The following is a 15,797-nucleotide window of genomic DNA, read 5'->3' as shown; positions in this document are numbered from 1 at the left end:
ACATCACATTCGGTTACAATGTGGAACCTCTACGGTGCACTCATGAGGTACAACAAGTCCCATTGAGTGTCCTTACCTGCTGCTGTCCCTGTAACCGCTGCTGCAGCTGCAGACGGAGCTGGTTGGAGGCCGTCCCTGGCCGGGCCAGCGTTTGCCGAGGTTGCATGTTCATGCTATTTGGATAGGACCCTCGCTGCTGAAGAGGTGGCACCTGAACTTGCACAGGCCCAAATGTGGTCTTCTGTCTGACCATGCTGGAGAAGGGTCCGGAGAGGCCGGGGTTGTGGGAGCCAGAGGGATAGGGCTGCTGATACAATCCAGGCTTCTGTTCCATTAGGACTGGAGCTACAGAGGGCTGCTGGGAGAACCTGTCATTGACCACGTCCAGGCCACCTCCCTGCAGAACACAACATACATGCCGCTGTTATTATACAGGTGAACTACCACTCATTGCACTCTACATAAAATACATGAGTATAATGTAGTAGTATTATTATTATTATTATTATTATGTGTAGCTGGCAGTGATGTCATGAGATATAACTGAATAGTTATGACATCATGGTGTCAGTAATGTTGCGGTAAAAGTGACAGGAACCACACATTGCCACACTTCCTGTTATCTAACACCCACGGTCCTGAGAGAGGACTATCCACACCCCCCCAACCCTAACCCAGCCAGACCCGCCATACCTGAACCAGCTTGTCTATCCCTAGGGCTCGGTCTAACTCAGCCAGTTCATTCTCATCTTTGCCATTGAGGTAGGACACCAGCTGCTCCAGTAAGATCTTCTCGTCATTCTGTCCCTCCATGGTGGTTGGGGGGCACAGAAAGTCATCAATCCTGCAGAAGGAGAAGAGACAATAACATATATATGGGGGCTGTGGACACAGCCGGCGTGGAAGAGGTCACTGCCCCATACCCCATGATGTAACCGACCATATGGTCTTTAGTCTGGGGATGAGGGGACGGGGGCAGCTAGTGGGTGCAGATAAGACCTAGGCAGGGCGTTAGAATTGAGCAGCTCTACGCGTTTCACTGATTATACCGCTGAGACCAACAGGATATTTTCTCCATAGCAGCTAAGACACCGTTGTTGCATGAAAGAGTGAGATAGAGTTTATAGCAGGTTTACAGGTAATTCTTATTATTTATTTTAAATCTGCATTTTTTTCCCCACTATAGCATAAATCGCTACTGGCAAAACATAAAACCTTGAGATACCAATTTAAGAAAACAAAAATAAAAAAAACACTACCAAACAAATGACTTTGCCGGTTGCAGCAGATATCACCGAGAGCCTCCGTGACCGGAAAAACCTCCATAACTGAGCAGCAAATCACCAAATGCCTCTGCTTTCAATGGAATAATATATTCATGAAAGTACGTCTGTCACCCATCCTTGCCTATAATTTTCTCTTTCCCCTCCAGGAGAACTCCCAGAAAAGGAGAAGCACAGGCCACTGTGGGGCGACTGACATCATCAGGCAGAGGGGGTGGGGCTATGCTGACGCGTTTCGTTGAGAATCAAGTCATCGTGCTCTCCCTCACCCGCCATTTCACTAGGAAAGACAAGGGACACGGTATACCACTTGCACCCAACCCTCGCCACAGAACACCCCACATGCCCACTCACACGTAACTCCCCAGCCCTTAAGAATCCTAATTATCCCAACACTTCCCTCAGACCTCCTGCTTTCCCTTAAGGCACCCCGCAGCCTTCCCCACCCACTTGTTTAATAAGAGCTAGGGCCGTGGATGAAGCATCAAGCTGAAAACTAGAGCTGCGGACGAAGGCACATGGGGCACGACAGACCGCCTGTTGCCCGTCACTAGATAGGTGGCAAGACAAGTGCCGGCCATCTCCGAGCACTAAAAATAACAGAACCGGACTTATGTAAATGAAGTGGGGTTTATGGGGATATACAGAAAATAAGATGTGTTGCCTTCCAACGCTGCCCCAGGATTGATTCGTACGCCAGCTGGCTGACAGGTGTGAAACGCGTTGGTCATACCACAGACACGGGCGGTATTCAATTCTTTTCACCCCCTTTCACACCCATTCTGTTTCTGCTGATGGCCGTGGTGTAATTATTTCAGCTCGCTACCCCCAGGATAGCGAAGGCGCCCTACCCTTTACACAGCTAAACCTGATTACTATGGGTGGGCTATGCCCGATAACGGTGATCACTTTAGAAAGGAGATTGGGCGTGATATATCACTTGAATACCGCCCATAGAGTTACTCTGTAATACTCGGGAACAGCTATGCAATGCATGAGGCTTTTGTCATGGCCTCCTGGCAGTGCAGTGCGCAGTCGCAAATCACGGTGCAGAGGGAAACACATCTACTGAGGCCCCAAGGAGAGAAATGGATTATTACCAGCAGAATTACTGGGGCTTGTGGGCTCAGTCATAAGGCAAATGTGAGATTTACATGGCTTTCAGATTGTTACGCTGCTACAGGGCTGTGAGATCTCACAAATGCGCTACGGTACTCATGGAGTAATCACAGGCTGCGGTCATATGCCTCACCACGTAATGCCGTCCCACCAACACATGCAACAGTCCTTCCTGCAAACACCTGAGAGACTCTCCTGTCACCCATTACTCAGGGAGAGCGTTCAAGGTAAAGACTCCTAGAGACTGGAGTAACTCCGCACCCCTGCTGCTACGATGGCGCTGCATGAGACCGCTTGTGTTACAGGCGTTAGATGTGTTACACAGATAATAGTAGGTGGCTATGGGGTCTATTTACTAATCCTTGGAGAGAGATAAAGTGGACGGAGCTAAAGTACCAGCCAATCAGCTCCTGTAATGTGACAGGCTGGCTTTGAAAATGACAGCTAGGAGCTGGTTGGCTGGTACTTTGGGGGGACATTTACTAAGCAGTGATAAAAGTGGAGAAGTGAGCCAGTGGAGAAGTTGCCCATGGCAACCAATCAGCATTGACGTAACATTTATAATTTGCATACTATAAAAATATACAGAGCAGCTGATTGGTTGCCATGGGCAACTTCTCCACTGGCTCCCTTCTCCACTTTTATCACTGCTTAGTAAATGTCCCCCTTTATCTCCATCTACTTTATCTCTCTCCAAGGCTTAGTAAATAGACCTCTATATTACCTAGCCACCCGCTGAAGGGTCGCCTTGATGCCATGTGGTACCATTCTCAGCTCAGACTGCGAGGGTTAAACGCGTTACCGCGGCAAACCAGGTTTCTGTCCGTTCTGCAAGTCGCCCATAAATCTTCATATGTAAAGAATTAAATAGGTCACAGTTGACCCAGGGGCCTCGGAGCTCCTACACAACAACATGTACAGTCTAGGTAATTCCTGTGTGTGTTGAATAAAAGGTATAAGACTCCAAAAAAAAAAAAATCTAATTACACCCAGGATCATTTTGGCTAATAAAATACTGCAATGTGCTAGGAAAACAGAAGGCGGCTTTGATAGCAAATACGCGGAGCGCACGGTTCCCCCGGACTAGAAATATTTATCCTTTTAGTGATAGATGAGTACCAGATGTGGGGGCCCAGTGCTGGAAATAGAAAAACAAATGCCAGAGCGGCTGTGTAAGGTAGAACAAATACGTCCCACCTCCGCTCTGCCCGCTGGCTTAACTCCTTCGCTGCCTTGGCACCAGCCGGGGGCACAGCAGGCGCACCAGCAGCGCTGCTGTCATCGGAGGATGCTACGCAGTGTCTCCGGGCTTGTTTCATACGCTATAAACTTTAAAAACTTTATAAAAAGTATGAGAAAGAGTGCAGCGGGCCCCTATCAGGCGCCCTGCAGCGGGCCCTTATCAGGCGCCCTGCATTTTTGGGGGGGTTGCCAGGACGACGTGTTAAAGACCGTAAAATATCAACTTTTAAGAGTTCTGTAGCTCCTGGCTGAGCGCTGTGGGAGCTGAGCGACAACTGGGGGGCTATATAATAATGACAACGCCGCGTCTATAGTCTTGCTACATATATGCAGGCTTGGACTGGCCCACAGGGGTACAGGGGAAACCACCGGTGGGCCCTACTGCCTGGGGCCCCCACCTCCTGCTCTAAGGATCAGGTTCGAGACTGTGCACTTGAATTATACATTATACATATGTTACCTTATACTGGACTATGGTGTATTTTCTACAGTGCATTGCTGTTATTACTCTGGTACATTATCATGCATGCAGCAGCTGAATTTACTGTTAATATTTATGAAGGGGCCCAGACATTGCACTCTAATGGTTAGTCAAACCAATGAGGTGGCAGGCCACACCCCCTCTGCAGACTGGCCACACCCCTAACATGGGCCCCTACCACTGCATTTCCCCGGTGGGCCCTACATGCCCCAGTCCGACACTGTATATATGTTATTTCTCTATTATATATTTTTAGTTGGCTTCTTACTTAACGATTCCTAGGAACTGCGCAGGGGTTGGCGATAACTCGCGATGCAAACCCAAAGCAGCAATATACCGTACGGAGAGAATGCGGATCCGTTTCACCTGTGCAATAACTGACTGCGCCACTTTCTCACACCTGTCCTCTGGGTGCGACATGACTCCAGTAACCATGGCAACTGCTGCAGATCACTGCCCAGGGTAAACCTAAACGTTTAGAATTTGGTTTGGAATTCTTCCTCTGTAAGAAATACTGTAGAAATTTAGAAAATATATAAATCTATATCACAGGCAGCTATTTATTCTGGATATTACCAACTCTTCCAAGAGGTCAGTCTATAGACCGGTTGGCTATTCTCATTAAAACTGGAGGAGCGTTATTCCATAGGACATAGTACCCCCTCTAAAGCGAGCCATTCACTGCCCTGTTCTGCCTGTGCCTGGTGCCCAACAGGAGCAGTGTAAATCATAATGTGTATATATACTGTATATATTAGCAATTCAATAGAAACTCGTGCCTCAAATATTACCCCCATATTCCACACGATCCTAGTGAAATGATACAACAATTGCGGGCCTATTTATGTAGAAAATCCCCATCTCCAGAGAAAACAGGTCACGGCAGGGGACGTATTCTCATTACACCGGGGATCGGCCTGGTGTAGAAGTTAGGGAACACTTGGGGGTCTATTAAAGAAGCAGTGAAAACGGTGGAGAAGTGAGCCAGTGGAGAAGTTGTCCATGGCAACCAATCAGCATTGAAGTAACATTTATCATTTGCATACTATATAACTGTACGCAGCAGCTGATTGGTTGCCATGGGCAACTTCTCCACAGCTTCACTTCTCCACTCTTTTCACTGCTTCATGAATAGACCCCTTGGACATTATGGCAGAGGCAGCTGATGGTCATTCTGCTGTCTGGCCATATTTCATTGATACATGACTGAAATTGGTGCCTTTCTATAGCAGCAATCGGCAAAATGCAGACTGACTCAGGCCCAAGCACTTCTCAGAAGATTTAGAGAAAACAAAAACACTTGTATGTTACCCTTAAGTCGAGCTTGGAACACGTAGCAACTATGGGGGTCATTCCGAGTTGATCGCTCTCTGCCGATTTTGGCGGCGCAGCGATCAGGTGAAAAAAACGGCATTTCTGCGCATGCGTATGCCCCGCAATGCGCACGTGCGACGTACAGGTACAAAGCCCGTTGTGGTTGTGCTTAGGTTCTAGCGAAGTTTTCCTTCGCACTGGCGGCCGTAAGAAGATTGACAGGAAGGGGGCGTTTCTGGGTGTCAACTGACCGTTTTCAGAGAGTGTTTGTAAAAACGCAGGCGTGTCTGAGAAAACGCAGGCGTGGCTGGGCGTTCGCTGGGCGGGTGTATGACGTCAAATCCGGAAAGGAATAGGCTGAAGTGATTGCAAGTGCTGAGTAGGTTCAGAGCTACTCTGAAACTGCACAAACTGTTTTTGCAGAGCTCGGCTGCACAAGCGTTCACACTTCTGCTAAGCTAAAATACAGTCCGCAGTGGGCGGCGGCATAGCGTTTGCACAGCTGCTAAAAACTACTAGCGAGCGATCAACTCGGAATGACCCCCTATATACAGTGGCTTGTATGTTGCAATCGTATTCAACCCCCTAAAAAGTCAAGAGACACAAATCTCCTTGCCTAGGCAGTGTCTGAGGGGGAAGGGATGGGTTGGGGGGGGGGGGGGGGGGGGGGTAGCGCAGCAGCATTTTTCTCACCATTGATCCCAATTGCTTGACTCAATGATCCTATGATATTAATAATAGGGGGTCTTTTATCCATTAGAGCTTATCTTTTTAGTGATTCACAGGTAACTGAAAGCCAATTGTTACAGTAATATCTTTGAACTATGTAAACTTGGAGCTTCCACAGCACATTTTTTTTTAATGCTAATGTTTTCCATTTTTATTTTCGTGAAATAAAAACAAAAATATCTGCATACAAATCATGAATTAGGAGTTTGCAAATGTGCCTTAAGGCCTTCCAGTGTCGCACTAAAAATACCATCCAGTACAATTTGTATCCGTGCCATCTGTAATACAGACAGATCTGTTGACTTTATAGGGGGGGACTGCAAGGGTATGGGACTCAGGGTTGACAGTGTCTAGGTCGGCACCCATTAGGTCGACACCTATTGGTCGACAGTGGCTAGGGCGACACTAGAAATAGGTCGACATGGCCATTAGGTCGACCTGAGTTTTTCATGTTTTTTTTGGTGTTGTTTTCTTCGTAAAGTGACCGTGAATCCCAATTAGTGCACCGCGTCCCCTTGCATGGCTCGCGCTTCGGGCAAGGTGACTCGCTCGCTGCGCTCAGCACAGGTTACCGTTCCCAATCGTACTCCACGTGGATCGTAAAGTATGAAAAAGTTTAAAAAAAAAGTGAAAAACTCATGTTGACCTTTTTGCATGTCGACCTAATGGTCGCGTCGATCAATTTCTAGTGTCAACCTATTTACTGTCGACCTAATGGGTGTTGACTCCGGATACCGACTGCGAGACGATTCATAAGTCAGCTAATGGGAAGGCCTGGAATATCTTCATCCTCACATGCTAGCCAGCCTAGGAATGGCCACTGGGTGTCAGCTCTTGTACGGAGCAGCCCAAGAAGCCATTTACTGTAAATGATGGAAACCAAAAAAAAGAAAAAGAAAAAAAGCATTCCAATCCCTGCACCGATCCTATTATGCCTGGGAATTCAGGTGCCTTTGATTTCCCCTAAAAGCACCGGAGGGGAGCAGAGTCCGCCCGAAAGGGATTAGTGCTTTGTACTCCCCTGGACAGCACGTGATCCCACTGGTCTGTACTAAACCCCCAGAAACTTCTCAGAGCTTTTTAAGGAGCAAAACACCAAAGAATAACAGGCAGCCGTAAGCTTGCTAAAAATAGCTGCGCAGCCAGGCGATGCTTTATGTTCCGTGTCCTCAAAAGACCCCGGTGATGAGGTGGATGGAGCAACGCCCACATGTATATATATATATATATATATATATATATATATATACCCCCACACTGCCTGGACGCTTGTTGCAAGGCTGTCTCAGAGTGGCGGGCACGAAAGCTACGGAGACCCTGCTCTGTGCAGTTTGCAGATCCCTACTGTATAAGTTTTGCTTTGCATTCCCTCTAGCAGTTACAGAGTGTAAAGGACGACATATGGTGGAGGCCCAGCGTAGGGTAGGGACAGACCTAGAATATACTATGGACTGTGTGTAAGGAAACATTTTCAGCCGAGCGCAGGCCATAATACAGCTTCATGAATATTCACAGATATACAGCGCACACAGGTTATTTCAATGCGCTCTGACAGCTGAAAACACTTTGCAGAGAGATTTCCTGCAATCCTGGTGCTTTGTACTGGGATAACATTTGTATTTTAAGATCCATTAAAAAAAACAAAAAAAAACCCAGGTCTCCTAAATCTCCACGGCTGCACACAGGGCAGGCGGGAGTCGGAGCTGTACAGTTCCACTTGTGTGGTTGCAAAGTGCGGCCGGGCCCGGGTACCCGGAATCTGATCAGAGGGATTATCCTAGCTAAGCCACCTGCCCTTTTGCTTTTTGGAGTACGCCCCTGGCCCTACGCTCCAGTTACCACGAAGGCGGTGGGCCCTGCTTGGTTATAAGACCATCACGATGCACAGGCAGCAACCGGCTGGTACCAGAGATATTGTAGGCCAGTGATAGGGAGGAGACAGAGCCATCAGGCAATCTAGTAGTTTAAAAAGAGCCATTTCCACTTGCCGCTGGATCACTAGGTCTCTCCAAGGTTGGGAGCGAGCCCGATCCCCCCCTCCCTCCCTTCCCTTATATTTGTGATTGCACACAGTCCACAGCATGTGACTGACGTATGGAGGGTACTCACTCGTCTCGGGCACTTGGGGCCACGCGGTTCAGTAACGTTAAGCTATCCGACCAGGGCATCTGGTCACCAATTTCCGACTGTCCAAACTGGTCTGCGATTCCCAGGTCGGAGTCCGGCAGGCCTAGGAGACACAGGGGAGAGTGGTAAGGGTTAGGCTTGTCAGACAGTAACTCAGCAGGTTCATAGCTTGTGTTGATGGAGGAGTGACGTGCCATAAAATACAGCAAAAGCAGAAAGCATACATAAAGTGTACAGTGACACTAAACAGATTCCGGCACGTAGGTCGTCTGTATTAGTCTGGTTGTCTCTGATTCCGGAATACTGGCAGCGTTACAGGTTCTTTAACTACAGATTAAATACCGTCTACGCCTCTTCAGTACGCAGTGACAGCCTGCAGGTGGCGCTAGGAGCCGCTGCTGCCGTATGTAGCTACGGCTAGCAGTTTCCAGGGTCCAATGTGAAAAATAGGAGGTCAATAAAAAAAATCTCCGACGAGTATCCCATTCGTACCCTTTATTTGTTATCCCCAATCCGTTGAATTGATCAAAGGCCATCACCACGGTTCAGCCAGTGTCTCTCTTACACCCGCTCTGCCACCGAGAATTTATAGGCTGCGCTTGTGGCCGGACTCAGAGAGCGCAGTGAACACGACCGCTCAGTGGTATCGCTTTCTCTGGCCTAAATAACTAAATCGCTGTATACCGAAAAGCCAGTAAGTTCAACAATTTACATTGATACATTGGCATAATGCAGCATACGTAACAAAGGGTGAAAGGTTATCTGCGCAGACATTTTTTGTTAACAAGGAGACTGCAAGCCAGCGACCTCTGCTCTTCGCTGTAGCACTAGTGTGGAAGCGGGCAGAGATCAGCAAGGTAAGGGGCATGTCACAGGTTAGGCAGATTAGTGATGTAGGAGAACTTACCATGAGCAATACCCAGGCATTGTTATATCGTTTTGTCCCGTCGATGGTATGTAGTGTAATAAACTTCTGCTTCGTTAGGAAACTGATATTTTGCACTTAAACACTGGATAAACCATTATCATACATTAATGGATTTTTATTTCAATGTCTGTCAGACAAGTGACGAAATTGAGCAGAGCTAAACCAGTGGACCCGGCAAGTCGGCCCGGGGCTGACGGGGAGAGTTGGCAGCAAATTGGGCGTACATTGATCTAAAGAACGCATATTCGCCAAAACGCGGAGCCGTACTTGCAAACCGGTGCATATCCAGCATTGCATCAGCTCCAAAGTGTTCCTTGTATTACAGTCTGTGCTCTTACCCACTGAGCTGTCTCCTACCCACTCTTTACCACACACAGAGGGGAAATGGGGCAAACAAAGACTTTACTACAGAACACGTAACCAAGGGCCCAGCATCGAGGTGTGGACGAGAGAATGAGGGAACGCAGGGATGAGGTAAGCCTGAATTCCGCCCGTGGTTTTTAAGAGAAAACACTGTTTTCGCCAGAAATCTCTCCTTTAGCAACAGCTGTTAATGCCATAGCCGAGATGACCGTACGAGCCGACAAGTAAATCTCTGCAGCGTACAGGCATAGCCCCCCCTCCCCCCCGTACTGCCAGCTCTCACGCTAACACACACATATGTACCTCAGTCACATAGCACATTTCCATCCGGCCCTTGCAATGGATAACAAATACAGCTGGGATGGGGCAGGCTGCGGCCCCCTGTGGCTGCTCTGTGATCACGCATGCAACATGCATATTACAAATAAATGTCATAATGAGCCAGGGCTGTTGTTACACACATCTGACTGGCACCATTAGCTGCAGGCGCCAATTGCGGAGTGACAGGGATGTGATAGGGGATGAGGCCTGCGCCGCACATACTAAGAGGGATCAGGCTGAGCCACAGCTTCCCCCCGGTGGATTCCCTATACTACAGCCAAATAAAATGAGCAGATGCCAATGTTGGGGAGGGGAATAAGGACAGGCACAAGGCATGCACGCTGGCACTCCCAGCTTCTATACTACAGACATTTAGGGGCACATTTACAAAACAGTGATAACAGCGGAGAAGTGAGCCAGTGGAGAAGTTGCCCATGGCAACCAATCAGTACTGAAGTAACATCTATAATTTGCATACTATAAAATTATACAGAGCTGCTGATTGGTTGATGGGGCAACTTCTCCACTTGCTCACTTTCTCCGCTCTTATCACTGCTTAGCAAATGGCCCCCTTACACCGCTAGCCACCCAATCACCTGAGGTGGCAACTGGAAGGGTTGACTTCTCACCCTTTAAACCAGGGATGCACTGCAACAGTTTTAGCATGGCCAAATAGCAAAACTGTAGCAAGGCATGCTGGTATGTGTAGTTCACCAACAGCTGGAGGGCCAAGGGCTCCCCATCCCTGCTTTAAACGAACCAAATACAACCACATTCCTATGAAGCGATGTACCTGGGCCACAGAACACTGTCACATCTGTCACTCTAATATTCACAGGCATTAAGTCAGTCAAGGCCAACGCTATCACGGTGAGAAAACATTCTAACGCCGCATGAGGGGTCTTGTGTCAACAGATGCCTCCCGCCGGCTTCTGTGATCCGCTACTGCGGCACCGGATCAGTCTGCATGGCCATTGGTCATCTGAGCAACCCTCAGGTTACGCAGTAATGGCCGGTGTTGTCTTTGCGCTGCCGGGTCAGTGAAGCTGTGTCGGAACATGCAGCCCCTGGCCTCTGCATGCCTACTAAACGGGGAACGCTCCCCGTCGCCACCCCGTACGGCTGCTGACTGTCACTCGCCTGACGCCTGCAGTAGCCTGGGTCTGGATGTACTAAGACTGAGACGCCCACTTACTGCATCTCTGCACACTGTATTACCGCCGGTGGTTCTCTAGACACCACCACGGGTGCACCATTGTTTGCATTAGATCTATCGCAGGTGCAGTTTCACCTCCTATGGTGCCCAGGAACGCCCATCATTTTCCCACAAACCGGCAGTGACTGATTTTCTGGGACAGTTTCCAAAATCAGGAACACCTGTGTATGTATGAGGAGCCAACACTGTCTCACCCGGGTTCCGTAGGGTTTTTTTTGCAAATGATTGGAGCGGTTTAACTGACTGAAATTTCAGCTTTTTGCCTCATTTCAGCCCTGGCCTACAGATGTGGGAGGAGCTTCAGACTGTACCAGATATTTTCCCATGTGCAGAAGTGACCTCTTGGGATATAAAACTTGGTTCTCCATCTGTGACATATTGTGTTACTATAGCAGATGGTGCTACCTACCAGGATCTGTCTGAAAGGGCGAAGCCCCTGTCATCGCTCCACGGCCATGCTCCGGCGTCAGCCCTGATCGAGGGCTGGTGTCAGTTGGTGCAGGGAAGGGGTTCAGGTCTGGATCTAGTGAGTCACAGAATACAAATGGGGACTGACTCGGGTTGATGCCGTTAAAATCTGAGAGGGAAACAAAAAAAACATACAGAATCTTTCTTAGTCATGTCTTGTAGACACCTGTTCCATCATCTATATCATTAACCCACCAGGACCCTGTGGATTGCACAAATACATGTCATCGACTAAATCTCCGCAAGCTCATAAACATATTTTATTCCGTGACGTAATGAATAGTTTCTACAGATCTGCCATGCCTAGTGTTGAGTCCGCAGCACCCCGGCGTCATACAGGATACTCCGATCAGCGTTTTATTTGTATTTTCTACTAAATTAACGAGACACCGTTCTAGACCAAAGACTGTCTGTATGTACAAGTCCTGGGTTGGGATAGATGAGAGACTTCTGAAGCTGCGTTGGGCCAGTAAACGTTTCCTACTGTAGTAATGTGGATCAGATAAACGAAAGGTCATTGATGAAGGAGCAGAACATGCGCTTCCCGCGGTGCATCTGCCATATTGCGACTGTTTTAGCGCAGATGTGTCAGATTTTAGGCCACATGCCTAGATTTTGCACATGAAACTTGGGGTGAAACGCGTCAATGAAGGTGCTGGATAAATTTGGACGTTCCCAATATGCGATCGCGCCCAGTTTATGCAATCCCACTTATTTTATATATTTAACTTAGCTAAGCCGTATTATTTAATCCTTATCAGTAGATGTAGAACCCCCAATCAGGGAGCTAGTCCTCCCTAGTGAGCTGAACCGGGATTCTCAGCAAAGGGCCTGGAGTTTGACCCGTTTGTTAGTGGTGTGCGGAGTCCTGGTGCGCATTACACGGAGCAGCGCGTCTCCAGGTGCGTGTCATCCAATGTAATGGGCCCACAACTGTGACACAGGCAATACAGTCAGCCGCGTGTCTGTCACTCGCATTCTTCTCACCAATCCTGCAAGCCAGCAATGACTGATTTTCTGGGACAGCTTCCATAGTCACATGTATGCATGAGCAGCCAAATGTGAAGGCTCTGCCCTTTCATAAATGGCCTTTACATGTGGAGGAGGCCGCACAAGCTGGCAGCCCCATTAGCCGTCACCCGCCGTCTGTCAGTACACACATGTACCATCTGTATGAAGTGGACGGGCTGCCCGGCCACCTCTGCTCGATGTACTACTTGTAAGAGTTGCCCTCAGCTCCTGTGGCTGACAGACGTCCCATCCATGCATAAACATGGCTGTCACAGCTCACTCACTACACAGGAAGTGTCACTCCACTACAGTCACCCCTCTCACTGCTTCCTTTGGCAGTCTCACAGAAAAGGGGCCGAGTGACAGGACCCCACCAGAATCTCTCAGAGGTCCTGGTAACCCGGAAGGCTGGCACAGAATCCGGACTTTCTGCTGCCAACACCTGCGCTTCCGCAGAGCCCACTAACAGGCAGGACACGGCTCAGAGTCTCTGCAGGTTACGCTGCATTTGGAAGTGACCCAACATTTCATATCCCCCCCCCCCCCTGAACAGGAAAAAACTTGCCTAAGATTCTTTCAGCATTCCTCCCTGTTTATTCTCACCCATTGAGATTTTATATCAGCTTTATTAACTCATTGGTGGCCAGCACGCAGTCTGAGGCAGGGAAATGTGGACAGTCACCTCGACCAGAAAGGAGAACTGACGGTGCAAACCCAATGTCATGGGAACGCGTCCTACAGAAAGGAGCCAGAGCGCTCCGCAGCGGCGGGCGGAAGCCACAGATGCAGTGTGGACATATATTAAATGTGGACATGACAATAAAGGGTAGAAGGGAGATGCTCGTGAGAGAGCTTGCAATCTATTTATACATACACCACATATACAATGCACACAGTATTACTCGTACAGTACACACCGTGTGTACATATACAATGCAATGCATACAGTATTACCCGTACAGTACACACAGTGTGTACATATACAATGCACACAGTATTACTCGTACAGTACATACAATACACAGTGCATACAGTGTTACACATATAGTACAGTGTGTACATATACAATGCACACAGTATTACTCGTACAGTACATACAATACACAGTGCATACAGTGTTACACGTACAGTACACACACAGTGTGTACATATACAATGCATGCAGTATTACTCGTACAGTACATACAATACACAGTGCATACAGTATTACACATATAGTACAGTGTGTACATATACAATCCATACAGTATTACTCGTACAGTACACACAGTGTGTATATATACATTGCATACAGTGTTACTCGTACAGTACATACAATACACAGTGCATACAGTATTACACATATAGTACAGTGTGTACATATACAATCCATACAGTATTACTCGTACAGTACACACAGTGTGTCCATATACAATGCATACAGTATTACTCGTTTAGTACATACAATACACAGTGCATACAGTATTACACATATAGTACAGTGTGTACATATACAATGCATACAGTATTACTCGTACAGTACATACAATACACAGTGCATACAGTATTACACATATAGTACAGTGTGTACATATACAATGCATAGAGTATTACTCGTACAGTACACACAGTGTGTACATATACAATACATACAGTGTTATTCGTACAGTACATACAATACACAGTGCATACAGTATTACGCATATAGTACAGTGTGTACATATACAATGCATACAGTATTACTCGTACAGTACATACAGTATTACACGTACAATGCACACACAGTGTGTACATATAGATTGCATACAGTATTACTCGTACAGTACATAGAATACACAGTGCATACACTATTACACATATAGTACAGTGTGTACATATACAATGCATACAGTATTACTTGTACAGTACACACAGTGTGTACATATACAATGCATACAGAATTACTCGTACAGTACACAAAGTGTGTACATATACAATGCATACAGTATTACTCGTACAGTACATACAACACACAGTGCATACAGTATTACGCATATAGTACAGTGTGTATATATACAATGCATACAGTATTACACGTACAGTGCACACACAATGTATACATATAAAATGCATACAGTATTACACGTACAGTACACACTGTGTGCATATATAATGCATGCAGTGTTACTCGTACAGTACATACAATACACAGTGCATACAGTATTACGCATATAGTACAGTGTGTACATATACAATGCATACAGTATTACTCGTACAGTACATACAATACACAGTGCATACAGTGTTACACGTACAGTACACACACCGTGTGTACATATACAATGCATACAGTATTACTCGTACAGTACATACAATACACAGTGCATACAGTATTACACATATAGTACAGTGTGTACATATACAATGCATACAGTATTACTCGTACAGTACACTCACAGTGTGTACATATACAATGCATACAGTATTACTTGTACAGTACACAATACACAGTGCATACAGTATTACACATATAGTACAGTGTGTACATATACAATGCATACAGTATTACTCGTACAGTACACGCAGTGTGTACATATATAATGCATGCAGTATTACTCGTACAGTGCACACAATACACAGTGCATACAGTATTACGCATATAGTAGTGTGTACATATACAATGCATACAGTATTACTCGTACAGTACATACAATACACAATGCATACAGTATGACACGTACAGTGCACACACAGTGTGTACATATACAATGCATACAGTATTACTCGTACAGTACACACAGTGTGTACATATACAATGCATACAGTATTGCTCGTACAGTACATACAATACACAGTGCATACAGTATTACACGTACAGTGCTCGCACAGTGTGTACATATACATTGCATACAGTATTACTCGTACAGTACATACAATACACAGTGCACACAGTATTACACATATAGTACAGTGTGTACATATACAATGCATACAGTATTACTCGTACAGTACACGCAGTGTGTACATATATAATGCATACAGTATTACTCGTACAGTACATACAATACACAGTGCACACAGTATTGCGCATATAGTACATTGTGTACATATACAATGCATACAGTATTACACGTACAGTGCACACACAGTGTGTACATATACAATGCATACAGTATTACTCGTACAGTACACACAGTGTGTACATATACAATGCATACAGTGTTACTCGTACAGTAC

At 46.7% G+C, this 15,797-nt stretch overlaps 1 protein-coding gene across 6 annotated transcripts in view; it reads right to left on the bottom strand.

The window, feature by feature from the left end:
* The window catches only part of NCOA1 (nuclear receptor coactivator 1), a 492,550-nt gene that overhangs the window by 17,737 nt on the left and 459,016 nt on the right, over positions 1–15,797 (bottom strand). For 4 of the 6 annotated variants that reach the window (XM_063915049.1, XM_063915047.1, XM_063915046.1 and 1 more), the window contains 4 exons: positions 11,533–11,700; positions 8,278–8,398; positions 694–844; positions 77–397 (listed from right to left, as the gene is read on the bottom strand). In XM_063915049.1, coding sequence (XP_063771119.1) covers positions 77–397; positions 694–844; positions 8,278–8,398; positions 11,533–11,700 — 761 coding nt within the window. The remainder of the gene's footprint in view (positions 1–76; positions 398–693; positions 845–8,277; positions 8,399–11,532; positions 11,701–15,797) is intronic. The other 2 variants (XM_063915051.1, XM_063915052.1) reach the window with 1 other exon arrangement.

Source organism: Pseudophryne corroboree, chromosome 4 (assembly GCF_028390025.1).
Source record: "Pseudophryne corroboree isolate aPseCor3 chromosome 4, aPseCor3.hap2, whole genome shotgun sequence".
In the NCBI taxonomy this organism is placed as follows: domain Eukaryota; kingdom Metazoa; phylum Chordata; class Amphibia; order Anura; family Myobatrachidae; genus Pseudophryne; species Pseudophryne corroboree.
This window is presented reverse-complemented; position numbering and strand designations above follow the sequence as displayed.